This window comes from Mobula birostris, chromosome 29 (genome assembly GCF_030028105.1).
Source record: "Mobula birostris isolate sMobBir1 chromosome 29, sMobBir1.hap1, whole genome shotgun sequence".
Lineage (NCBI taxonomy): Eukaryota > Metazoa > Chordata > Chondrichthyes > Myliobatiformes > Myliobatidae > Mobula > Mobula birostris.
Genome location: NC_092398.1, coordinates 4217087 through 4243836, shown reverse-complemented (window position 1 = coordinate 4243836; position 26750 = coordinate 4217087). Strand labels below are relative to the sequence as shown.

The following is a 26750-nucleotide window of genomic DNA, read 5'->3' as shown; positions in this document are numbered from 1 at the left end:
CATGAATTTATTACCTCTGTAAAATGCAATGCAGCAAAACGGAACCTGTGTGATCCCAGAGTGCTGTGCTAATTTGCTGACGTAGTTGTTCTAAGAAGCTTGCAAAAGTTTGCGATTTGGAGCAGGGAGTGTTTTGGCATTGCACAACTGAAAGCAGAGAAAAACAGGGCACTGCTGTTGGGATGGGGGGGCGGGGGGTGGGGGAGAGAAGCCTCAAAGCCAAACGTAGCTCATTCAAGATGGATGCAAGAAAAGGCAGGAATGTAATTAAGGGATGGAACGAACTAAAAGACATGAAGTTGATGAATTACTAGACTCTGTAAACGTATAAAAATGATCTGTTTTGAGCTGTAAAATTGAAGCTACCTACCAACGACTTAAGGTGGACATCTATTGCAAGTAATAAACATGCTTATAATCTGATCCACTGAGCTTGTTACTGTCTATTTAGAAGACCTGGTTGAATAGCAGTTGACACCACCTTCCCCATCTCCCACTGGGTTCACCTATCACCTGTCAGCTGGTGCTCTTCCCTCTTCCCCTCCCCTACCCCCACAAATACTTTTATTCTGGCTTCTGCCCCATTCCTTTCAAGTCTTGAAGAGCCTTGGCCCAAAATATCAACTGTTCATTTCCACTGTAGATGTTGCCTGATCCACCTTCTCAAGAATATAGACCAATATCGTCCAGTGTTACTTGCGTTGCTAAATACTTCCAGCTTCTGCAGTTTGTCTCCATTTATTCATTGGAGTCGCTCAGGACTGAGTGAGCAAGAAGTGTCATTACAACCTGCTGCACATGATAAACTAATCTGGACTATTTTGTTAAGTTCTGGTCACTTCATTGTAACACGCTGTAAGGTTTCACTGCTAGGGCTAATGCAATGGCTTCTATGTAATGTTCCACGGATAATGTAATGGTTTCTCTGTAGCAGCATTGTTTGGGTTACGACTAGAGATAACGGGGCTTTGGAATGTATGTTATCCAATGGGAGAAATGTTGTTCTTGCGAGTCTGGAAGAGAGAGTTTGAGATCTTTCGTCAGGGAGCAATGGAGACAGCGAATGCGAATGGAGAGAGTTGGAAGACCCCCGCCCCCGGACTGAGTGGACTGAGGAGCGAGGGTCCAAGGGTCGGCTACGCTCGGAGGTCGACGGGAAGAAATGAACGAACAGTGAACTCCAACGATGCGCAATAGACGTTTTCCTTAAAATGGGCCCTTTTACTTTTTATTTTCTTTACTAATCTATCCAGATTAAAATTTATAATCATTTAATTGTATATGGTGTACTGTTTGATATTTTGCTGTGCGGATTTGTAACTGGGTAACACATCACGCAGCAGCCACACAAACGAGATGTTTCAGTTTGGCGGGACCAGTTGTTTCCCCCTAGACGAACACGTTCTGGCCGAGCCAGAGGGGTACATCAGTATGAGAATGACGTGGAAGCTTTAGCGAGGGTGCAGAGGTTTACCAGGATGTTGCCTGGATTAGAGAGCGTGTCTTATGAGGAAAGGTTGAGCGAGCTGGTGCTTTTCTCTTTGGAGCGAAGGAGGGCGAAGACGACTTGACAGAGGTGTACAAAGTAATAAGAGGCAGAGATCGAGTGGACACTTTTTCCCTGTGCAGGAATGACTAATACCGGGGCCATCATTTCGAGATGACTGGAGGAAAGCGTAGGGAGCTGTCAGAGGCAAGTTGTTATTTTTTTTAAATACACAGAAAGTGGTGGGTGTGTCGATTGCTCTGCTAGGGGTGATGGTAGAGGCAGAGTTATTGGGAACATTGAAGGGACAGGCACGTGGGTGATTGAAAAATAAAGCACTGTGTGGCAGGGATTGACCTTGGAGAAGGTTGAAAGGTCAGCACAGAGCTGTGGATGTGTGGCCATGTGTGGTGGTAGAGGTGAACACATCAGGGAGATTTTAGAAACCCTAGTTAGACGCATGGACGAAAGATTTTTGTCAGGGTAGGTTATGAAAGGTCAGTCCAACGTGGTGGGCCAAATGGTCTTTACCGTGCTGCCCCATTCATAACTTTAAGGTGTTTGAGGAAAGCAAAGGGTGATTATCAGAGGTAGCAATTTTACATAGAGAACGGGGTTATGTGGAACGTGCTGCTAGGGGTGGTGGTAGAGGCAGGAACATAAGGGGCATTTAAGAGGCACTATGTAGGATGGAAATGCTAGATTAATCTGGCAGTAGGCTGAAGGGTCGGCATAATATATCTTTGGGTGTGGAATCGCAAATGGTATACAAGAACGTCAAGGTAATGTTTCAACTCTATAAAACTCTGGTTAGACAACACTTGTGTTCAGTTTTGGTCACCTCATTATAGGAAAGATGTGGAAGGCTTCAGAGAGGTTGCAGAGGAGATTTACCAGGAGAGCTGCCTGGATTGGAGAGCGAGTCTTATGAGGATAGGTTGAGTGAGTTAGGCCTTTTCTCTTTGGAGTGAAGGAGGAGGAGAGGAGACTTGATAGAGGTGTACAAGGTGATAAGCATGGACAGTTGACATCCCCCACCCCCCCCCCCCCAATTTTCCATTAACCACAAGGCACAGGAGCAGAATTAGGCTTTTTCATCTAGACGAGTCTGCTCCATCATTCCATCTTGGCCAATTGGTTATCCTTCTCAATGCTGTTCTCCTGCCTTCACCCCATAACCTCTGACGCACTGACTAATCAAGAGTCTATGAACCCCACTTTAAATATATCGAATGACTTGGCCTTCACAAGCCATGAGGCAACAAATTCCACAGATTCACCATCCTCAGGTTAAAGAAATTCCTCCTCATCTCTGTCTAAACAGACTTCGTTCTACTCTGAAGCTGTGCTCTCCGGTCCTGGACTCCCCCAACTACAGGAACCATCCTCTCCGCATCCACTCTACGCCGGCCTTTCAATATCTTGTAGCTGAACTACCATTCTGCCTAGTCCCATTGACCCGCACCTGGACCATAGCCCTCTACACCCGTCCCATCCACGTACCTATCCAAACTTCTCTTTAATGTTGCAAACAAACATACATTCACCACTTCTATCAGCTCGTTCCGAGCTCTCACCGCACCGAGTGAAGCAGCTCCCCCTCAGATTCCTCTTAAATAATTTTCACCTTTCACCCCTAAACCCATGACCTCCGGTTCTCATCTCTCCCAACCTCGGTGGAAAAACCGGTTTGCAGATAAGCACCCCTTCAGACTGCACAAGGAAGAGACATTAATCAGCAGAATTCAGAGGTATGATACGGCACTTCGCCACAGCCAGTTTGTTTTACCATTCCGATTCAGATTTCCTAAGGATTCCTCTGACGTAAAAAAATAACTGAACGGAACTGGTAAAAGCATCCAGGTAACAATCAGTGTCTGGTTTTATTCAGGGCCAGGAGCTCCATTAGGCAGTGTTGACAAGTAACCAGTAACTAGGCACTCACCTGATGCAAACCAGAACCACGATTACATCACCTATTTACTTCCTTTCTTCAGCAGAGGAACAGCAGGACAGCAGGATATTTTTTTTTAAATACAAAACTGAGTCACAACGCATTAGGGTTTCGAGAAAAGGGGTTGGAAAGCTCCTGTCAGGCAATTTACGAGAATGGTCCGGGAAGAGCCAAATTGGGAGCGGTCGAGCTCAAAACCACTGGTTAAATTCGAAACTGGAATTGCAGTCACTGAGGAGCACAGGGGGTTCAGGAGCACAGATGCCAGATTCCAGCAATACAAACAGTATGGGAGTGGGGGGGGGGGTAGAAATGGGATGTCCTGGCCCCTCTGTCCTGCAGGCAGCAGCTGGCAGATCAGGATATAAATGTATTTGTGTAAATGTAATCACCTCACATAAGTGCCTCATGACAGCGCATCTACTTTCTCAAGAGCCTGCGGATATTTGGCATGACATCAAACACCTTGGCAAACTTCTATTGACAGGTGGTGGAAAGTGTGCTGACTGGCTGCATTATGGCCTGATACGGGAACACCAATGTCTTTTTAATGGAAAATCCTGTAAAAATGTAGTGGATTCGGCTCAGTATATCACCAGTAAAACCCTCCCACCCACTGAACACATCTACATGAAACATTGCCATAGAAAAGCATCCACCATCAGAGATCCTCAAAACCCAGGCCATGCACCTTTCTCGCTGCTACCATCAGGTAGAAGGTACGAGAGCCTCAGGACTCACACCACCAGGTTCAAGAACAGTTACTACCCCTCAACCATCAGGCTCTTGAACAAAAGAGGATAACTACACTTATCCATTGAGATATTCTCATAACCAATGATCTCACTTTAGGGTCTCTTTACCTTGTTATTTCATGTTCTCGTTATTTATTGCTATTTCTTTATATTTCCATTTGCACAGTTTGTTGTCTTCTATGCTCTACTTAATCTTTCATTGATCCTGTTATAGTTACTATTCGATGTGTTGAGTATGCCCACAGGAAAATGAATCTCAGGGTTGACAGGACTGACTGAGTGAGGTGTCTCACATACTCACACTAGAAGTTTAGGTCATTGGTTAAGGGTTCGCTCATTATGTGCTGTGTCATATGATGTAGGCGATCATGCTCTGTCCATGACTGTTCTTGGCAAATTGTTCTACAGAAGTGGTTTGCCATTGTGTTTTTCTGGGCAGTGTCTTTACAAGACGGGTGGCCCCAGCTATTATCAATACTCTTCAGAGATTGTCTGCCTGGCGTCAGTGGTCACATAACCAGGACTTGTGATGTGTACCAGCTGTTCGTACGACCATCCACCACCTGCTCCCATGGCTTCACATGACCCTGATCGGGGGGCTAAGCAGGTGCTACACTTTGCCCGAGGGTGACCTGTAGACTAGCAGAGGGAAGGAGCACCTTACACCTCCTTCAGTAGAGATGTTTTGCCACCCTGCCACCCAAATAGGTCAAGGGTGAAAGGTGAAATATTTAGGTGCAGCTTCTTCACTCTGGAGTAGAGAATGTGGAATGAACTGCCAGCAGAAATGGTGGATGCAGGTTCAATGTCAATATTGAAAAGAAATTTAAATATATGGATGAGAGAGGTATGGAGGGCTATGGTCAGGATGTGGGCCAATGGGACCAGGAGAACAAAGGTTTGCACAGACTAGATGGACTGAAGGGCCTGTTTCGGTGCTGTAGTGCCCTATGATTGAAACATCATTTGACTTGGTCCGACAAAATAGTTTGAAATTCTTTGGAGGGCTGTGTCTTTTCACTGCCATGATCTTGCCTACTTGGGCAAAACAGGCTCTATTCCCCATCTTGCTATTTATTTATTGAGATAACAGTGCAGAATGGGCCCTTCTAGCCCCTGAGCCGCAGCACCCAGCAACCCTAGCCTAATCACTGGATAAATTACAATGACCAATCAGCTGGTACATCTTTGAACTGTGGGAGGAAATCTGAGCACTCGGAGGAAACCCGCACAGTTACAGGGAGAACATAAAAACTCCTTGCAGGCAGGTGGCAGGAGCTTGCACCCTTTGAATTAATTTAATGTTCTGAAGTTACAAAACATAACCACTTCTGCTCTCTCTTCCAGTTCTGAAGAAGGGCCTCAGCCCAAAACGTTGACTGTTTATTCATTTCCACAAATGAATCCAAAGTATACTTATTACCAAAGTACGTATATGCCACCATATACAACCTGGAGATTTATTTTTAATCTCAAGGTAGTCAGTCGGGCAATGACTTTTGAATAGCCAAGGACGTCACTGGTTCGAAACACAAGGCGATTCTGTCCTCTTCCTTTCCAGTCCTGATAAAGGTCTTGGCTCTAAACATTCATTGTTGACTCCACCCCACTGATGCTCGAAGTTCAAAGTAAATTTATTATCAAAGAATATATATGGCAGCATATAAGACCCTGAGATCCATTTCCTTGTCAGCAGTCGAAGTAAATACAAGAAACACAGTAGAACCAGTGAAAGACCAGACTCAGCAGGGCGGACAAACAACCAATGTGCAAAGGACGACCTACTGTGCAAGTTCAAAACCAAAACAGAAAATAATAAATAAACAACGAGAACATGAGATACAACATAGAATAGTACAGCACAGTGCAGGTCCTTCAGCCCACAATGTTGTGCCAACCCTCAAACCCTACCTCCCATATAACCCCCCACCTTAAATTCCTCCATATACCTGTCTAGTAGTCTCTTAAACTTCACTAGTGTATCTGCCTCCACCACTGACTCAGGCAGTGCATTCCACGCACCAACCACTCTCCGAGTAAAAAACCTTCCTCTAATATCCCCCTTGAACTTCCCACCCCTTACCTTAAAGCCATGTCCTCTTGTATTGAGCAGTGGTGCCCTGGGGAAGAGGCGCTGGCTGTCTATTCCTCTTATTATCTTGTACACCTCTATCATGTCTCTTCTCATCCTCCTCCTCCCCAATGCGTAAAGCCCTAGCTCCCTCAATCTCTGATCATAATGCGTACTCTCTAAACCAGGCAGCATCCTGGTAAATCTCCACTGTACCTTTTCCAATGCTTCCACATCCTTCCTATAGTGAGGCAACCAGAACTGGACACAGTACTCCAAGTGTGGCCTAACCAGAGTTTTATAGAGCTGCATCATTACATCACAACTCTTAAACTCTATCCCTCGACTTATGAAAGCTAACACCCCATAAGCTTTCTTAACTACCCTATCCACCTGTGAGGCAACTTTTAGGGATCTGTGGACACGTACCCCGAGATAAAGAATCCTTGAAAGCTCCTGGGTATCAACGTCAGAGGGATCCATCCTGGACCCAACAGATCGATGCAGCTACAGAAAAGGCACAACAGCGGCTATATTTCATGAGGAGTTTGAGCACATTTGGTATGTCACCACAGACATTCACAAATTTCCACAGATGTGCCATGGAGAGCATTCCTACTGGCTGCATTACCGTCCACTATGGCGGCAGGTGGTGAGGGCTACCACACAGGATCGAAATAAGCTGCAGAGAGTTGTAAGTTCAGTCAGTTCCATCATGGCCACTAGCTTCCGGAGCATCCAGGGCATCGTCAAGCAGTGGTCCCTCAAAAAGGTGGCATCCACCACCCAGGAGATGTCCTCTTCTCATTGCCACCATCAGGGAGGAGGTACAGGAGCCCGAAGACACACAGTCAATGATTCAGGAACAGCTTCTTCCCCTCTCCCATCTGATTTCTGAATGAACATTTGACCCTGAACACTACCTCACAGCTTTTTACCCCCCCCGCTCTCCTTTTTGCACATTTAACTTTTCTTAATATATTAATACTTATCATAATTTAGTTTTTTTTTTATTGTGTGTTGCAATATTCTGCTTCTCCACAACAACAAGTTTCACAACATATGTCGGAGATATTAAAGCCGATTCTGAAGTGAGTCTATTGGTGTGGGAACAATTCAGTGTTGGGGTGACTACAGTTACCCCCTCTGGTTCAAGAGCTTGATAGCCTCGGGGTAATAACTGTTCCTGAACCTGGTGGTGCGAGTCCTGAAGCTCCTGTACCTCCTTCCTGATGGCAGCAGTGAGAAGAGAGCATGACCTGGGTGGAGGGGTTCTTGATGATGGCTGTATTCTTGCTGCCTGACCTGCTGAGTTCCTCCAGCATTTTGTATGCATTAGTAGAAGGCGGGGTGTTGAGGGTGCAGCCAAAGCTAGCGATCAAAAGAGGCTGCATCAGCATTTAAGATTAGACAAGCAACTGCAGCAAGTGGGAAGAAAGCAAGCAAAGTATGACACACAAATTGCCGGGGGAACTCAGCAGGTCAGGTAGTATCTGTGGAAAAGAATCAACAGTCGATGATTCGGGCCAAGACGCTTCTTCAGGACTGAGAAGGAAGAGGGAATATGCCGGAATAAAAAGGTGGGGGGGGGGGAGAGAAGAGAAGAAGAGGAGGAGGAGGCTAGCTGGAAGGTGATAGGTGAAGCCAGGCGTGTGGGAAAGGTCAAGGGCTGAAGAAGAAATGTGATAGGAGAAGAGAGGGAACCATGGGAGAAAGGGAAGGAGGAGAGGACCAAGGAGAAGATAATAGGCAGGTGAGAAGGTCAGAGTGCGGAACAGAGGGGTGAGGGCTAGAAGGAGAAATTGATATTCATGCCATCAGGTTGGTGGGTACCCAGACAGAATAAAAGCTGTTGTCCCTCTACCCTGAGGGTGGCTCATCTTGGCAAAGTACTGCACTAGTTTGAAAGAGAACAGTAGTGGTAAGACTCTGTAAATACACAGTGTTGTTTTCCCTCCTCTGAAAGACTCTGATCTGATAGTTATTCCAGAATTCCGTCATTATCGGATAATAAAACACAGAAGGAAAACAGCGAACAGCAAAAGGCTCGGCTTTAAACTGGGTCTGCCAAGCTACACAAAAAACAAGAGATTTTGCTGATGGTGTAAATCTTGAGGAACACCCAAAATAATATACCCAGCTCAATGTGACTTCTCCATTCGCATTCTGACAAGTCTGTCCATTGTCCTCTCGACTGCCACAAAGATGCCAAGCTCAGGCTGGAGGAGCAACACCTGATATTGTCTATGTAGCCTCCAACCCGATGACATGAAAATCGGTTTCTCTAACTTACAGTAATTCCTTCCCTCTCCCTCCCTTTCCATTCCCAATTCTTCTCACCCTTTTTTCCTCACCTCCCTCTGGCTCTCCTTCCCTTTCCCTTTGTCCCATGGTCCATTTCCCTTCCTATCAGATTCCTCCTTTATCTCTTTACCCAGTCCACTCATCTCCTCCCAACTTCTCACTACATCACCCCCTCCATCCACACACCTTCCTCCCCCCCCCCCACACGGTCTCAGTAATCACCTCCCAGTTTCTCACTTCATCCTCCCTCCCCAACCCATCCACCTATCAGCTGCCAGCTTGTAAGTGTTCCCTTCCCACAAGTTCTTATTCTGGCATCTTTTCCCCTTCCTATCCAAGTCCTGATGACAGGTCTTAGCCCAAAACATCGGCTGTTTATTCCCTTCCACAGATGCTGCCTGAGCTGCTCGGCTCCTCCAGCGTTTCTGATTCAGTTGTTAATCACACATTAAGACATAGCACGAGACGCATTGTTCGCATTAACCAGCAACACACCCTAAGGATGTGTAGGGGCAGCCTGCAAGAGTCACAACACATCCCAACACCAGCATAACATGCCCACAATTTTGTACACGTCAGCCAAACGACTCCCTTGTATGATGCAATTGCTGGGCAAAAAGGTAGACACTGAGCAACTCTTCAAAACAGGATGTGACTAAACAAAGTCAGCTTTCTGCTTTGCATTGCAGCTTGAAGGTGACAGGCTGCTTCGACGAGAGACAAGCAACCACAGATGCTGGAATCTGGAGCAAAAGTTCTGGAGGAACTCAGTAGGCCAGGCAGCATCTGTGGCATGAACTGGGCTGGATGAAAGGTCTCATCTTCCTCCAAATGGACCACAAATTTGTCATTGGATTTGGAAGCTCGTGTGCCTCAATATCCTGGAAAGCTATGTTGGCTGGAGTCAGGGCTTTATGCTTTGGCTCTTGGTAGGGTCACCCATGCCAGACAGGTCAAAGGGTAGAGGCCAGACGAAGAGCGGTCCTGGTTTGGGGGTTCAGCTCAGGGCTAACAATTCTGCCTGGTAAAAACAAAACTAGTACAGAAACAGCAAACAAGAGAAAACCTGCAGATGCTGGAAATCCAAGCAACACACGGAAAATGCTGGAGGAACTCAGCAGGCCAGGCAGCATCTATGGAAAAAAGTACAGTCGACGTTTCAGGCCGAGATCCTTCGGCAGAAACAGCTATGAAGAATCCTTCTGCATCTGAGTGTGACGGTATTCCTGAGTCTCCACCCGGGGCTCGTTTGACTGACAGTAGTGAAAACTGAGAGGAAGCTACTGACACGATGAAGGAAGCCCTGAACACCACCAGAAATGGAGGATCTTCATTGCTGCCCTAAATGCCAGTGGCATAAAGGGCAATAAGTAAGCAAGACTCAAAACGACAGGCGGGCTCACACCCTGGTGAGATAGGGTCATGTGAAGCCAGCTCTGGCAGCCTGGGTGATGAGATCTACAGTGAGATCCAACGGCCAGGAAGGTGGTTCTGCAACGCTCCGTGGAGAGGGAAGGGCACGACAAGGCACAGAAGACGTCACGGTCATCCACCCCAACCAAGAAAGAAACAACAGGAATTCTGTAGATGCTGGAAATTCAAGCTACACACAAAGTTGCTGGTGAACGCAGCAGGCCAGGCAGCGTCTCTAGGAAGAGGTGCAGTTGACGTTTCAGGCCGAGACCCTTTGTCAGGACTAACTAAAGGAAGAGTGAGTAAGAGATTTGAAAGTTGGAGGGGGAGGGGGAGATCCAAAATGATAGGAGAAGACAGGAGGGGGAGGGATGGAGCCAAGAGCTGGACAGGTGATAGGCAAAAGGGGATACGAGAGGATCTCTAACTTCCGCTAATGCCCCACCTCCCCCTCGTACCCCATCTGTTACTTACTTTTATACACACATTCTTTCTCTCACTCTCCTTTTTCTCCCTCTGAATATACCCCTTGTCCATCCTCTGGGTTCCCCCCCCCCCACCCTCCTTGTCTTTCTTCCCGGACCTCCTGTCCCATGATCCTTTCAAATCTCTTACTCACTCTTCCTTCAGTTAGTCCTGACGAAGGGTCTCGGCCTGAAACGTCGACTGCACCTCTTCCTAGAGATGCTGCCTGGCCTGCTGCGTTCACCAGCAACTTTGATGTGTGTTGCTCCAACCAAGAAAGACCCCACTTTGTGACACTTGTTCGTACCACTGGACCCGGACTTCTGAGGTCGAGAGAGTAGGGCTGCTCCAGTACAATGGCGTTTCCACTTTAAAACCTCTCCCGCACAGGTTTCCTGTCATCGTCGGACATGGTGGACACCCACTAGCACTCAAAACAGCAGCTGCCATTTCCCTCCAATGCCTGACCTGCTGAGTTCCTCAGCATCTTGGCTTGTAGCTGTTTGCCCCTCGTTTATGGGAAGTGGATGTTACTGGTGATGCCAACATCTACTGTCCATTCATAATTGTTCCCGAGACTCAAACAAAGATCATAGAGGCCCTCAGGAGAAGTGTTAAGAGTTACTTCTTCAGTGCCGAACGGGTACGGATTGAACCCCCAAACCTGGAGGACCGCTGGACCACTCGGTCTGGCCTCTACACTTTGGCCTGGCTGGTATGGGACCAGCAGCCAAAGCATAATTTTTTTTGTTTGGTTGTTTCATTACTAAGATTTTTCATAATTCTTATCGCTCAACCTTTATGTGCCATGTTGTAAAAATTAGGCATTCATGATGTTTCCAAAGTTAAAGTAAGTTTTATTATCAAAGTACATACATCACCATATACAACCCTGAGATTCATTTGCTTGTGGGCATATTCAGCAAACCTATAAGAACAGTAACTGGAACAGAATCAGTGAAAGATCAACCAGAAAGCTGAAGACATGTCCATGATTGTTCTTGGCAAAATTTTCTACAGAAGTGGTTTGCCATTGCCTTCTTCTGGGCAGTGTCTTTTCAAGACGGGTGACCCCAGCCATTATCAATACTCTTCAGAGATTGTCTGCCTGATGTCAGTGGTCACATAACCAGCTGCTCATACGACCATCCACCATCTGCTCCCATGGCTTCACATGACCCTGATTGGTGGGCTAAGCAGGTGCTACACCTTGCCCAAGGGTGACCTGCAGGCTAGCAGAGGGTTGGAGCACCTTACACATCCTTCAGTAAAGACGCACCTTGAATTTATTGATTCTAATAAACTCTTACAACTCCTCAGCTCCAAGGCAGGATTTGACCTCACCTTGACATCAATAGTCCAGGCCCCTACCAGCTGGTCCAGTGGCACAACCACTGCGGTCGTACCTAAAGATTAGCTTTACTTGTCGCATGTACATTAAAAACAAACAGTCTGTGTTAATGTCCAACATAATCCAAGGACATGCCTGAAGCAGCCTGCAAGTGTCACCACACAGCATGTCCACAAATTACTAACTCTAAGCCGCACGTCTTTGGACTGTGGGAGGAAATCTGAGCACCCGGGAGAAACCCACGCTGTCACAAGAAGAACACACACACACACACTCCTTACAGGCAGGGGCAGGAATTGAACCCTGATCTCTAGGACCGTATTAGTGCTATGCTAACTGTTATGCTACCGTGCCCCCCCACCCCCGCAACGACAAATGTAGGTAGTCAGGGCCAAGTGATCTCATTCTGAGCTACTAGAGTGGAACTTTGTTGTAGTTGTGAGACAGGCAGCACCCAGCCAGTCCTTTATTTTATGGAGAGACGCAGGCCCTCTGTCCCAACGAGCCCCTATGCCTCCATCCAATTACACACGTGACCGAGTAACCTGCTAACCCACACGCTTTTGGACTGCCGGAGGAAACCCACACGGTCACGGGGAGAATGTACAAACTCCTTACAGGCAGTGATGGGAATTAAACTTGGGTCACTTCAATAGTATTATGCTACAGGTCCGTGCCACCCAATATCGAGGGCTATTGAAAGTTACATCTTTTTTAAAAAAGTGACAGAATCTCCCGTTTAAAATCTGTCACTTTGTAAACGGATCAGCACAGAGGTGTACATGACAAAAACTCAAGAAAGTCTCCAGATGCTGGAAATCCAAAGAGACACAGAGACATGTTCCTCCGGCATTTTGACTGTGTTGCTGAGGTGCGTAAAAGATTATTCCAATGAAACTTCAAAATTCAAACTTAATTCGCATACCTCTCTGGCTGGAATGAAGGAACTTGGACCCAGACCAATAGGGCGAGGTATCTTCACCTTCCGATCCTAAATGCAAATGAATCACAGTTACAAGCTTGCTTTGTTAATGGAAAATTTGCCCCACAAAGTGTTAGAAGAGGGTTGACAATTAAGCTGTCTTCTGTGTCCCATTTCTGAACACATACACAATACATAGTGATATTAGCACTACAGAACTCACCATTTCCAACAGCTTTCCCTTCATATTTAAGGAACCCAAAAGCACTCTTCAGAAGCACATACTATTTCATCAGATTGCAGTGCCTTTGTGAACTGAGACTTCCTTAATGTGTATTAGTCAATGGTTCATTACTCTGGTAGCTAATGCATCAGCCTTCCTGCTTATGACATCAGTCACAGGGATGTTGCACTCTCACATAACTCTAGGAAACCAATTCCAACTTGCCTTTCTGTTCTATTACACATCCGACAAATATTTCGCCGGCAGCTTGGCCACACTTTAATTCGGTGAGGCAGAAACTTGAAATCACGCAGACGGTAAACTTAACCACTCATTCACACGGCAACACTGAAGGGAAGGACTAGAATCAGAACCTGGTTTACGATCCTGATATTTGTGAAGTTTCGTTGTTATGCAGCAGCAGTGCAGTGCAATACCGTAAGATATAGGAGCAGAATTAGGCCATTTGGCCCATCGCGTCTGCTCCGCTATCTCGTCATGTCTGATCCATTTCCCTCTCAGTCCCAATCTCTTACCTTCTCCTCGTATGCCTTCATGCCCCGACTAATCAAGAATCTATCAACCTCTGTCTTAAATATACTCAATGACTTGGCCTCCACAGCCGCCTGTGGCAATGAATTCCACAGATTCACCACTGTCTAAAGAAATTCCTCATCTCTGTTCTAAAAGGACGCCCCTCTATTCTGAGGCTGTGCGCTCTGGTCTTAGACTCCCCCACTGTAGGAAAATACATGAATTACTGCAAGTTACAATAAGAAAGGCAGTAGGGTAGCATAGTGGTTAGCACAACGCTTTGCAGAACTGCTGACCCTGGTTCAATTCCCGCTGCTGCCTGTAAGGAGTTTGTACGTTGTCCCTCTGATCGCATGGGTTTCCTCCGGGTGCTCTGGTTTCCTCCCACAATCCAAAGACTTACCGACTGGTAGGTTAATTGGTCATTGTAAATTGTCTGGTGATTAGGCCGGGATTAAATTGGGGGATTGCTGGTCAACGTGGTTCAAAGAACTGGAAGGGCCACCCTATGCTGTATCTCAATAAATAAATAAACAGACAGAATAACAAGTAATGCAAAAAATGAGGTCGTGTTCATGGTCAGTTTAGAAATCTGGGGGCGGAAGGGAAGAAGTTGTTTCTAAAACACTGAGTGTGTGTCCAACATTTGGTAGGTTTCAATGAAATCCCCCTCACATTCTTCTAAATTCCAGTGAGTTCAGGCCCAAAGCTGCCAAATGCTACTCATATGTTAACCCCTTGATTCCTGGAATCATCCTCGTGAACTTCATCTGGACTCTCTCCAGTGACAATACATCCCTTCTGAGATAAGGGGCCCAAAACAGTTGTCTATACTCCAAGAGCACCCTGACTAGTGTCTTATAAAGCTTCAGTATTATCTCCTGGTTTTAAAATTCTATTCCCCTTGAAATAAACGCAAACATTGCACTTGCCTTCTTTACCACAGACTACACCTGTGAATGAACCTTCTGGGAGTCTTGCACGAGGACTCCCAAGTCCCTCTTCATCTCTGATAGCCTTAACAACTATCGTCCAGTAGCACTCACATCCATGGTGATGGAATGTTGAGGAATAAACAGTCGATATTTTGGACGGAGACCTTTCCAGTGAGATTATTGCTGTCCATAGATGCTGCCTGACCTGCCGAACTTTGTATGTGTTACTCTTTAACATCTCCAGGCCTTGTGATGCCACTTGCAAGAGTTACCCTGATTTCCAGCATCTGCAGAACCTCTACAGGACAAGATACTGGCCATGAATTCTGAACCTAGCATATAGAAAATAGAAATTTAGAGCACATTACAGGCCCTTCAACCCACAATGTTGTTTTGACCTTGTAACCTACTCTAGAGAATGCCTAGCATTTCCCTAGCGCATCGCCCTCTATTTTTCTAATCTCTATGTACCTATATAAGAGGCTCTTAAAAGACCCTATTGTACCTGCTTCCACCACCGCCACCGGCAGTGCATTCCACACATCCACCACTCTGTGTGAAAAAACTTACCCCTGACTTCCCCTCAGTGCCTATTTCCAAGCTTCCTAACATTATGCTCCCTTATGTTAGCCATTTCAACCCTGGGAAAGAGCCTCTGAATATCCCCACGGTCAATGCCCCTCATCATCTTATACACCTCCATCAGGTCACCTCTCATCCTCCGTCGCTCCAGGGAGAAAAGGCCAAGTTCACTCAAGCTATTCTCATAAGGCACGTCCTCCAATTCAGGCAACCTCCTTGTAAATCTCCTCTGCACTCTCTCTATAGTATCCACATCCTTCCCGTAGTGAGGTGACCAGTGTGTTGATGCGGGTTCTTACCAGAAGACTGAAGTATTACTGTGGGAGCAAGCTGCAGCAGAGCAAAGGTTCAAAGGTTCATTTTCAATGAATTATGGACCTGTATTTCTAGGTCCTTCTGTTCTAACACATCAATCACTGCCTAACATCCACCATGCTCGTCCTACCCTGGTTTGTCCTCCCGAAGTGAAACACCTCACACTTATCTGCATTAAATGCCATCGTCAATTTTTCAGCCCATTTTTCCAGCTGGTCCAGCTCCCACTGCAGGCTATGATAGTTTTTCCTCTCTGTCCACTAATACGCCCAGTCTTGGTGTCATCCTCAAATTTGCTGATCCAGTTCACCACATGATCATCCAGATGACAAACAACAACAATGGTCTCGGTGATTCTGAACTTCACTGCTGTGATGCTAGGAACAGATGCAGAATAACAGCATGGTAAGACTGTTGATGTCACCCTAGGGTGAGGCATCGGCCCAGAGAGACTTCCCTTACTCCTGTTCAAAACAGCTCCAATCTTTTAAGAACACAAGAAATAGGAGCAGGAGTCGGCCATCTGGCCTGTCAAGCCTGCTCCATCATTCAATAAGATCATGGCTGATCTGGCCATGGACTCATCTCCACCTACCTGCCTTTTCCCCATAACCCTTCATTCCCCTACTATGCAAAATCTTATCCGACCTTGTCTTAAATATATTTACTGAAGTAGCCTCCACTGCTTCATTGGGCAGAGAATTCCACTGACTCAGCACCTTCTGAGAAAAGCAGTTCCTCCTTTTCCCCGTTCTAAATCTACTCCTCCGACTCTTGAGACTATGCCTCTTAGTTCTAGTCTCACCTACCAGTGGAAACAACTTCCCCCTTATCTATCCCTTTCATAATTTTATCTGTTACTACAAGATCTCCTCTCATTCTTCTGAATTCCAGCGAGTACAATCCCAGGCAACTCAATCTCTCCCCATAGTCTAATTTAGTCACCCGTGGAAGCTGTCTCCAAACACCCCCAACAAGCAGCACTCGTCAGCCTCAATCTGGCCTGTCCCCTAAAACCCTCACTAATTTCTATAGATGCACCGTAGAAAGCATTCTTCTAGGGTGCATCACAACCTGGTATGGAATTTGTCCTGTCCAAGACCAGAAGAAGCTGCAGAAGATCGTGAACACGGCGCAGCACATCACACAAACCAATCTTCCGTCCTTGGACTCAGTTTACACCGCACGCTGTCGGAGCAGTGCTGCCAGGATAATCAAGGACACGACCCACCCAGCCAACACACTTTTCGTCCCTCTTCCCTCCGGGAGAAGGCTCAGGGGCTTGAAGACTCGTACGGCCAGATTTGGGAACAGCTTCTTTCCAACTGTGATAGGACTGCTGAACGGATCCTGACCCAAATCTGGGCCGTACCCTCCAAATATCCGGACCTGCCTCTCAGTTTTTTTGCACAACCTTACTTTCCATTTTTCTATTTATGATTTATAATTTAAATTTTTAATATTTACTATTGATTTGTAATCCAGGGAGTGGGAAGCGCAGAATCAAATATCGCTGTGATGATTGTACGTTCTAGTATCAATTGTTTGGCGACAATAAAGTATATTTGGGCTCCAGTCCCTGGGGGGGATTTGAACCCACAACCTTCCGACCGACAAGTGCTGCCCACAAAATTGACTGAGTAACCTTTGGGTGGAGACCAGCCACTTTGAGAAATCTCCCCTTCTGCTTTGTTCCCAAATTCCAACACCGCCATTTGCTCCAATTGCATTGTGGACACCTTCAAAAGGTGATAACCCAAAAAGGTAGCATCCACCGTTAAGGACCCCCATCACCCAGAACATGCCCTCTTCTCAATGCTACCATCAGGGAGGTGATACAGGAGCCTGAAAACACACACTCAATGATTCAGGAACTGCGTCTTCCCCTCTGCCATCCGATTTCTGAATGGACAATGAATCCCTGTACACTACCTTACTACTTTTTTTTCAATTTTTGCATTACTTATTGAATTTAATATTTTATAGCTATTTGTTATGTGTTACACTGAACCACTGCCGCCAAACACATTTCATACCAAGTTTTAAAAATCAGACTGTTCAAGGTAGATGATCAAAGAATGCACCGTTTATGTCACCATATACTACCCCCGAGATTCATTTCCTTGCAGGCATTCACAGCTGAACAAAGCAATACAATGGAATCAATGAAAAACTAAACACACAAACTGACAACCAGTGTGCAAAAGATAAACTGCGCAAATATATATTTAAAAAAACATGATAAACAAACAATACCGAGAACATACAGTTCTAGAGTCCTTGAAAGTAAGTCCGTAATTTGTGGAATCAGTTCAGTGTTGAGGCAAGTGGTTATCTATATTAGCTCAGGAGCCTGATGGTTAAGGGGTAACTGTTCCTGAACCTGATGTGGGACCCAAGGCTTCTGTACCTCTCTCCCCACTGCAGCAGCAAGAAGCAAGCGTGGCCTGGTTGGCCAGAGCTCTTCATGATGGATGCTGCGTTCTCGTAGCGGGGCCCCTTGGGGATGTGACAGAGCCACTCAAATAGAAGATTCTATCCGGTTCCAAGTCCCAAGGAAAAATGAAGTTTGAGGATGAGATATTTATTTACGTTTTATAACAAAAAAGGAAGACTTCAGTTGTGTGGGCAGACTGGAAAAGTCAGAACCATTCTTTTCCAGGAACAGAAGCTGCAAAGGGATCTGGCAAAGGTCCTTAAAGTCAAGAACTGTAGAGATTAAATGACTAATACCAGAGCATAATTTTAAAATGTTTGGAGAAAAGGATAGGGGGATGTCAGTGTTTTTTTTTTAAATATATTTACAGAATGGTGGGTGTGTAGAACGCCCTGCCAGGGGTGCTGGTCGGGGCAGATACACTAGATACATTTAAGAGACTTAGGCAGGCACGTGGATGATAGGAAAATCAAAGGCTCAAAGGTTCAATTTAATGTCAGAGAAGTGTATACAATATACATCCTGAAATGTTTTTTCTTCACGAACATCCACAAAAACACAGAAGTGCCCCAAAGAATGAAAAACAGTTAAACCTGAGAACCCCAAAGTCCCCCAACCCCCAGAAAATGGAGGGTTATGTAGGAAGGAAGGGTTAGATTGGTTAAAAGATCAGTACAACATCGTGGGCGGAAGGGCCCATACTGTGCCGTAATGTTCTGCGTTCTATATAACAGATTTTTCTTCCTTTGTGAAGATGCCAAGACTTATTGCTCATCCAACTGCCCTTACCTCAGGCAGTTACAAGTTAATTACTTTGTCAACCTAGACTTGCAGAAAGTATATATGCTGCTTTCATTTTAAATCACTTCCATTTAAATTCCCCAGCAACTGTGGTGGATTCAAACTCTTAGATTGAATAACTGGGAAGCCATCACACTCAGTAGATACACCTGGAGGAAATCTGTTCGAGAGAGAGCTGCGCTACACAAGAATTAACTTTACTGTGCCGCAGAGAACAAGTGGCAGCTCCGAAAGGAAAAAACTGAACAGCGAAAAGACCCAGCCGCTAACAACAGACACCACTTGCTCTTGCCCAACTGCACCAGGGTATGTGGATCCCAGATCGCCCTCTACAGCCACCTGAGGAGCCGTCAAAAGACAAACCCTTAGGAAAACATCACACTCCACTCAGCTTTGTGGGAAAGTTTGTGGATGATACGAGGATAGGTGGGGGGGGGGGGCGGAGGTAATGCCATTGCAGCAGGACTTAGACAAATTGGAAGAATGGGCAAAAAAAGTGGCAGGTGGAATACAGTGTTGGGAAATATATGATAATACATTTTGGTAAAAGGAACAACAGTGTAGACTATTACCTAAATGGGGAGAAAATTCAAATTACAGATGTGGAGAGGTTCTTGGGAGTTCTCCTGCAAGACTCCAAGGAGATTAATTCACAGGTTGAGTCTGTGGTAAAGAAAGCAAATGCAACATTTGCATTTATTTCAAGGGGAATAGAAGGTAAAAACAGGGAGATAATACTGAGGGCTTTATAAGACACTAGTCAGGCCACACTTGGAGTATTGTCAAGTTTTGGGCCCCATATCTCAGAAAGGATGTGTTGTCATTGGAGGTTCACAAGGATGATTCTGGGAATGAAGGAGTTAACATATGAGGAGCGTTTGGCAGCCTTGGGCCTGTACTCACTGAAATTTAGAAGAATGCGTGGGGATCTCATTGAAACCTACCTAATGTTGAAAGTACTAGATAAGATGGATGTGGAGAGGATGTTACCTGTGGTGGGGGTGTCCAGAACTCGAGGGCACAGCCTCCAAACTGAGGGGTGACCCTTTAGAACAGAGGTAAGGAGGATTTTATTTTAGACAGAGAGTAGTGAATCTGTGGGATGCTCCACTACATACTGCTGTGGAGGCCAAGACCTTGGGTGTGTATAGAACTAAAATTGATAGTTCCCCGATTAGGTCAGGGCATCAAAGGTTACGGTGAGAAGGGTGTATGGGGTTGAGTGGGATCTGGGATCAGCCTTAATGGAATGGCGGAGCAGACTTGATAGGCCGAATGGCCTTTTTCTGCTTCCATGTCTTATGGACTAAAGTGATCACACTAGTACTGGGTCAATGGTTTTGCCAAGCAGCAACTTAGCTACATCACTGATATTGTGACTGATAACAAAGTCCAGGATCAAGCTGGTTCAAGAAAGCAGAATTGAAGTAGCTCCCGGGAAGATGGAAAGCATTGGACTTGCCAATTCCCACAACGTCTAGTCTCAACCCAAACTTTTAGCTGCGTTCAAAGTTGCTGAGCTGTCAAAGTTCCAGGAATCACCCAGGAAGCAAGCAGAGAAAACAAGATACTGGGAAAATGAAGCACCAGGCTGAAAGGCTAATCATGCTGCCAATTTAGATTAGATTAGATTCAACTTTGTTGTCATTGTGCCAAGTACAGATACAAAGCCAATGAAATGCATTTAACATCTGACCAGAAATGCAAAGAATAGTGTTATTTACAAAATAACTGCGAATAAAAAAAGTGCTTTCGGCGGACGGAGCGGAGGTGCCTGGCCCACTGATGTTCAACATCAGGGTGGATGAAGCTGACAACTGCGCCGCTGTTAAGCGTCTTGAAAGCTGGTCGCAGGGCTAAAATTCAGGAACAGCTCTTTCACCCCGCCGTCCGATTTCTGAGTGGACATTTGTATTTTTGCACTACTTATTTAATTTATAAATACATATAACCGGATAGCAATAATATACATTATACTGTTATTTTTACCCGTGTCCGCCTACTGACATAAACACAACTTTATAATTCTCCCCTTTGTAACAGCTTTCGGCGAATAGACGCCCGTCCTGACCCGTAACACAGTTGAAATGTAATCCCCATCGTCCAGAAAACACAACTCACTGGACAGCCGAGAAGTGGTTTTTCCCCCCGTCCCCGACCAGAGTATGTTGGAAGTGAAGCGGGGAAAGACCCATCAGAGGATCACTCACAAGTCAAGATGCAGTAACAGGAATACCAGAAACCAAAAAGAAGAACTTGTATCCGAAATCGGGCGGAAGCTGGTGCGGCCAGGAAGAGTTTGAGTCGGGGCGGCGGAGTCCCTGCACTGCACCGTGGACAGGTGAACCTACCGCCGAGACAGGGCTGAGCACAGATCTTGAAGGTAGACTGCTTTTTTATCAACACATCACACGGGTACTCGCTCACTTCCCCCCACTGAGCAGCGCAAGTTCCGCGGGAGAAGTGGAGACGAGAGTCGGCGGGTGCTGCGGTCTCCGTATCCCACTGCGTGCTGGACCCGCCGAGTCCAACCCGCAGACTGAGTGCGTTCACGCACACACACGCACACAAAGCTGGAGGAAGTCAGTAAGTCAGGTAGCACTAACAGAGGGGGAAAAACAGTTTAAATCACGATTTCAATCATCTGCAGACTCTCTCGTTCAGTTTGCTGAGTTAGTCTGGCGTGTGCAGCGGGACTGGCGACGACCCGGGTATGCAGAGCAGGAAACTAGCCGCGGCAAAGGGGTCGGGCGAGGAAACTCACCTGGAGAAGGTGAGCCCCGAACCAGCGACTCACCTTAAGGCGGACCCGCTTACAATGGTCACAGGTGAGATAGTCCTCCAGCACGGAGTCCATGCCGCCACCGTGCAGGGAAGCGGCCGCCACTCTCATGGCGGGCTGGCCGGAGAAACCCTACCGTCCGCAGCAGAGCAACTCCCGGAGCCGGCGACCCTCCGGCTGCTCGGCCGGTCTGATATAGGGCAGAGAAGTCCCACCCCCCACCCCTCGGCCAATAGGAAACGCCTCCCTGCCGCCAGCAGCCAATCGGCGTTCCGTGGTCAGTCTCTCCTGACTGGTCCCGCCCCCATCCCCAGGCTGGTCGCGGCAAACAACATCACGAGTGGTTTAACTGTGTGTGTGTGTGTGTGTGTGTGTGTGTGTGTGTGTGTGTGTGTGTGTGTGTGTGTGTGTGTGTGTGTGTGTGTGTGTGTGTGTGTGTGTGTGTGTGTGTGTGTGTGTGTGTGTGTGTGTGAGTGAGTGAGTGAGTGAGTGAGTGAGTGAGTGAGTGAGTGAGTGAGTGAGAGAGAGAATAGTATTTAACATCAGTGAATTAGCAGACCAACAAAAAACAGGAATTTTTGCAATGTTTGCAGAGCTGCAAAAAAAGTTGCAGAAACTGATGTTTTAAGAACTTGAGACCCTGATCGGGTTTGTCCAGAGATGTTCGCGGGGGGGGGGGGTGTTGAAGGGTGGGGATGTGGGGGGAAAGGAGGAGGGGTGGAGCGGGGGAGAGAGAAATAATCTGCCGAAAACGGAAATTATTCGGTGTACTTTGACACTTGAGAACATTCACAGGAGAAATCTGTGGACTTTGCTTCAAACGCCAAACTACTTGCACCGATCTCACTTCACTTCCTGCAACACGCGCAAAATGCTGGAGGAACTCAGCGGGTCTGGCAGGGTCTGTGGAAATAAATAAACGGTCGACGTTTCGGGCCGAGACCCTGAGTCCTGCTGAAGAGTCTCGGCGGCCCGAAATGTCGACCGTTTATTTATTTCCATAGATCCTGCCTGACCCGCTGAGTTCCTCCAGCATTGAGCGTGTGCATTGCGTGGGATTTCCAGCAGTGGCAGATTTCCTCGTGTTTTGTCACTTAACTTACTGAACGGTTTCTTAAACGGGTTGTTACTGCCTTTCAAATTTAAAAAAAAAGTTTTTGTTTGGTAACTGCAATTTAAAAATAGTTTTGCGCAACTATTGTAATAGAGGGCATAATGTAGTTTGATATTTTATTGTTAGTTAGGGGGTGGGAAAAATACTAAAAGACCGAAAAGAGTTAAAATTACAACCAAGCAACAAGCCTTCCGATTCGTATGTCTTGCAGCTGATTGGTTAAACTCATTGCCGCTTCTGCCAATGAGGACTGGCTGGCGATAGATATAATGTGCGGGTCAACATCGTAACCAACCCATCAGCTAGCCAAGGCCGATCAAGCTTCTCATTGGCGTCGCTGTCAGCCAATGATTTCCCGTTGGCAACAGCTTTTCTTGTAGGTGCCTGCGCTTCACAGGAGCAGAGCGCGGAGAGACTCGCACTTCCATTGAGATCCTTGCTGTCTCAGTCCAGGGGAAGGGCGATGCTGCGGGGAATCCGCGGGGCGAGCTCCCCACTCTTGCAGTGTTGTCCTCCCAGCGACCTTTCTCTGGCCAGGACAGAGATCATAAAGGTCACAGCGTACGGAATCTTTTCACGCCGACCCGAAGTCACATAGGGTTGCCAAGCGTACTGTTTAACAATATAACCATATAACAATTACAGCACGGAAACAGGCCATCTCGGCCCTTCTAGTCCGTGCCGAACTCTTCTCTCACCCAGTCCCACCGACCTGCACTCAGCCCATAACCCTCCATTCCTTTCCTGTCCATATATCTATCCAATTTAACTTTAAATGACAACATCGAACCTGCCTCAACCACTTCTGCTGGAAGCTCGTTCCACACAGCTACCACTCTCTGAGTAAAGAAGTTCCCCCTCATGTTACTCCTAAACTTTTGCCCTTTAACTCTCAACCCATGCCCTCGTTTGAATCTCCCCCACTCAATGGAAAAAGCCTATCCACGTCAACTCTATATATCCCCCTCATAATTTTAAATACCTCTATCAAGTCCTCCCCCCCCCCCAACCTTCTACGTTCTAAAGAATAAAGACCCAACTTGTTCAACCTTTCTCTAACTCAGGTGATGAAACCCAGGTAACATTCTAGTAAATCTTCTATGTACTCTCAATTTTGTTGACATCTTTCCTATAATTCGGTGACCAAAACTGTACACAATACTCCAAATCTGGCCTCAGCAATGCCTTGTACAATTTCAACATTACATCCCAACTCAGAACGGAGTGTCCGGCGTTTAATATTTCATGACCACCCAGCCTATCTTCAAACGCGCGGTGCAGCAGCGAGGCGAACAGTGTCCTGAAGGGTGCGTGTCACCATGGCTAGTTCCTTTCCCACAGTATTAACCTCGAATGACCAAACGTCCGCACTCTTTTCCCGCTCTTATTTCGTATGTCACCTAAAACACTCGCAAATTTCTGCAGATGTACCGTGGAAAGCATTCTAACTGGCTGCTAGCCGTCTGGTATTGGGCGGGGGGGGGGGCGGGGTGGAGATATAGCACAGGATCAAAATAAGCTGCAGAAAGACGTAAATGTGGTCAGCTCCACCATGAGCTCCAGCCTCCCCAGCATCTCCAAGCAGCGATGCCTCAGATAGGCGGCATCCACCATACCCCAAGATATGCCCTCTTTTCACTGTTACCGTCAGGAAGGAGGTACAGGAGCCTGAAGACACACACTTGTCAATTCAGAAACAGCTTCCAATCTGCCATGCGATTTCTGAGTGGACTCAACCCTTGAACACTACCTCACTACTCTTTAAAAATTTTATATTTGCACTCCTTATTTTATATATATATTTGTATACACACACTTCTCACTGTAATTTAGTTTTTTCCCCTTTATTGTACTGCAAAGACAACAAATTTCACGACATACGCCGGTAATATTAAATCTGATTCTGATTAACAGACTTATGAACCAATCCCCCCTTTCACAATTTTTTCACGCTAGGAACAATAGTTCAAACTATTATCCAAATGGGGAGAAGGTTCAAACATCAGAGACTTAGGAGTCCTCGTACAAGACTCCCAAAAGGTTAATTTACAGGTCGAATCGGTGGTAAAGGAGGCGAATGCAATGTTGGCATTTATTTCAAGCAGAATCGAATATAAAAACAAGGATATAGTGCTGAGCCTTTATAAGATACTAATCAGGCCACACTTGGAGTATTGTCAACAGTTTGGGGCCCCATATCTCAGAAAGTATGTGTTGTCATTGGAGAGAGTCCAGAGGAGGGTCATGAGGATGATTCCAGGAATGAAGGGGTTAACATGTGAGGAGCGTTTGGCAGCTTTGGGCCTGAACTCACTGGAATTTAGAAGAATGCGTGGGGATCTCATTGAAACCTACCGATTGTTGAAAAGTTCAAAGGTTTATGGCAAGAAGGCAGGTGACTGGGGTTGAGTCAGATCTGGGATCAGTCATGATGGAATGGCAGAGTAGACTTGATGGGCTGAATGGCCTAATTCTGCTTCTATGTTTTATTGTCATATGGTCCAACTCCTGCCTGGTGGTACTACGACATTCAAGCCCATTAACTGTATTTCTTCACTGGCTGATCTCATTGATTCTGTTACAGTTATTGTTCTATTGAGTATGCCCACAAGAAAATGAATCTCGGGGGTTGTATATGGTGACATACGTACTTTGACAATAAATTTACTTTGACCTTTGCATTATTATCACTTCAGTGCAGTTTTGTCCCTGACACCCTTCAACATCTGGCACACTACTAGTGTCTTCCACAGTGAAGACTGATGCAAAATAATCACTTAGTTCATCTGCCATCTCCTTGCCTCCCGTTATTTCTCTGGCACCATTTTCTAGCAGTCCTATACACTCTCATTTCTCTTTTTTTAAAATATATACTTGAAAAAGTTTTTACTATCCACTTTAATATTGTTTGCTAGCTTGCTTTCATATTTTATCTTTTGCCTCCTAATGATTCTTTTAGTTGCTCTCTGTAGGATTTTTAAACCTTTCCAATCCTCCATCTTCCCACTAATTTTTGCTTTGTTGTATGCCCTCTCTTTTGCTTTTCCATTAGCTTTGACTTCCCTGGTCAGCCACGGTTGTACTATTTTGCCGTGAGTTTTTTTTGCTGTTGTTGGAATACACCTGTTCTCCAACTTCCTTATTTTTCCCAGAAACTCACGTCATTGCTGCTCTGCTGTCATACCTGCCAGTATCGCCTTCCAATTTACCTTGGCCAACTCCTCTCTCATATCACTGTAATTTCCTTTACTCCACTGAACTACTGCTGTGTCAGACTTTACTTGACCCCAACAAATTTAAAGTTGACAATCATATTGTGATCGCTGCCTAAGGGTTCCTTTACCTTAAGCTGCCTAATTGCCTCTGGTTCATTACATAACACCCAATCCAGCATAGCTGAGCCCCTAGTAGGCTCAACGACAAGCTGCTTTAAAAAGACCATCTCATAGGCATTCAACAAACTCGCTTTCTTGATCCATTACCCACCTGATTTTTCCCCAATCAACCTGCTTATTCTTATGTACCCCTGGGGTTCCTTTTTGCTGTGGACTGTCATTTTAAGGCACAAGAAAGAACTGAGACTAACTTTTGGATTTCTGCTGAGAGAGAGGGGGCAGAGTCTACCTTTCAGCGCGTGATTGCACTTTTACAAGGACACTGACTACTGCTGTCAGCTTTTGGGTCCTCATGGAAAGAGAGAAAGAAAGAGCGAGACAGGTGAAGACTGCTCACAGTTTGTTTACACTTTCTACAAGGACACTGGCAGCTTCCAAGTTCTTACAGAGAGAGAAGGGAGGAGCTACTTGATGGACAGCTGGTGTTCAGCACGGTGAGATAAACAGAAGGTCAACTGTTAAACCTACAGACACATGGTTTTGGACACTGAATCAGCTTTGTTGTGCCCACAGAAAAGGTGGGTTTTGGAGGATCGATCAGGTGGATTGAACAGTGGCTCTCACAGTGTGAAAAAGGTATGACCAGTGGGGAGTTATTCGTGTGTCCAACCCTTGCTTGGGTTGATTATTCCACCACAGAAGAACGGTCCCCTTTGTCGTGGTCCCATTCAGTGACTTCTAAAGGATTGCGGAGGACAACGGGAAGACCGACAGCGTCAGCTCACCTGAAGACTCAAAACTCTCCCTCTGTCCCCATCACTACTCAAATCGATGAACTTTACTCATCATCGTAAGACTATCTATTTACCCCTAGACTTGAAGCTTGGTTTTCATATATTTCCACACTTATACATATCTAATCATTGCTAACCTGTTTGATATATCTGATTTATATTACCGTATTGTGTAGT

At 46.0% G+C, this 26750-nt stretch overlaps 1 protein-coding gene across 6 annotated transcripts in view; it reads right to left on the bottom strand.

The window, feature by feature from the left end:
- sesn2 (sestrin 2) overlaps positions 1–26750 on the bottom strand; it is a 134213-nt gene that overhangs the window by 20243 nt on the left and 87220 nt on the right. For 2 of the 6 annotated variants that reach the window (XM_072246246.1, XM_072246248.1), the window contains exon 3: positions 12725–12790. The exons of 1 other annotated variant lie outside the window; for it this stretch is intronic. In XM_072246246.1, coding sequence (XP_072102347.1) covers positions 12725–12790 — 66 coding nt within the window. Of the gene's footprint in view, positions 1–12724; positions 12791–12944; positions 12984–21312; positions 21486–26750 lie in introns of those variants that run through there. 3 more of the 6 variants (XM_072246249.1, XM_072246250.1, XM_072246251.1) reach the window with 3 other exon arrangements.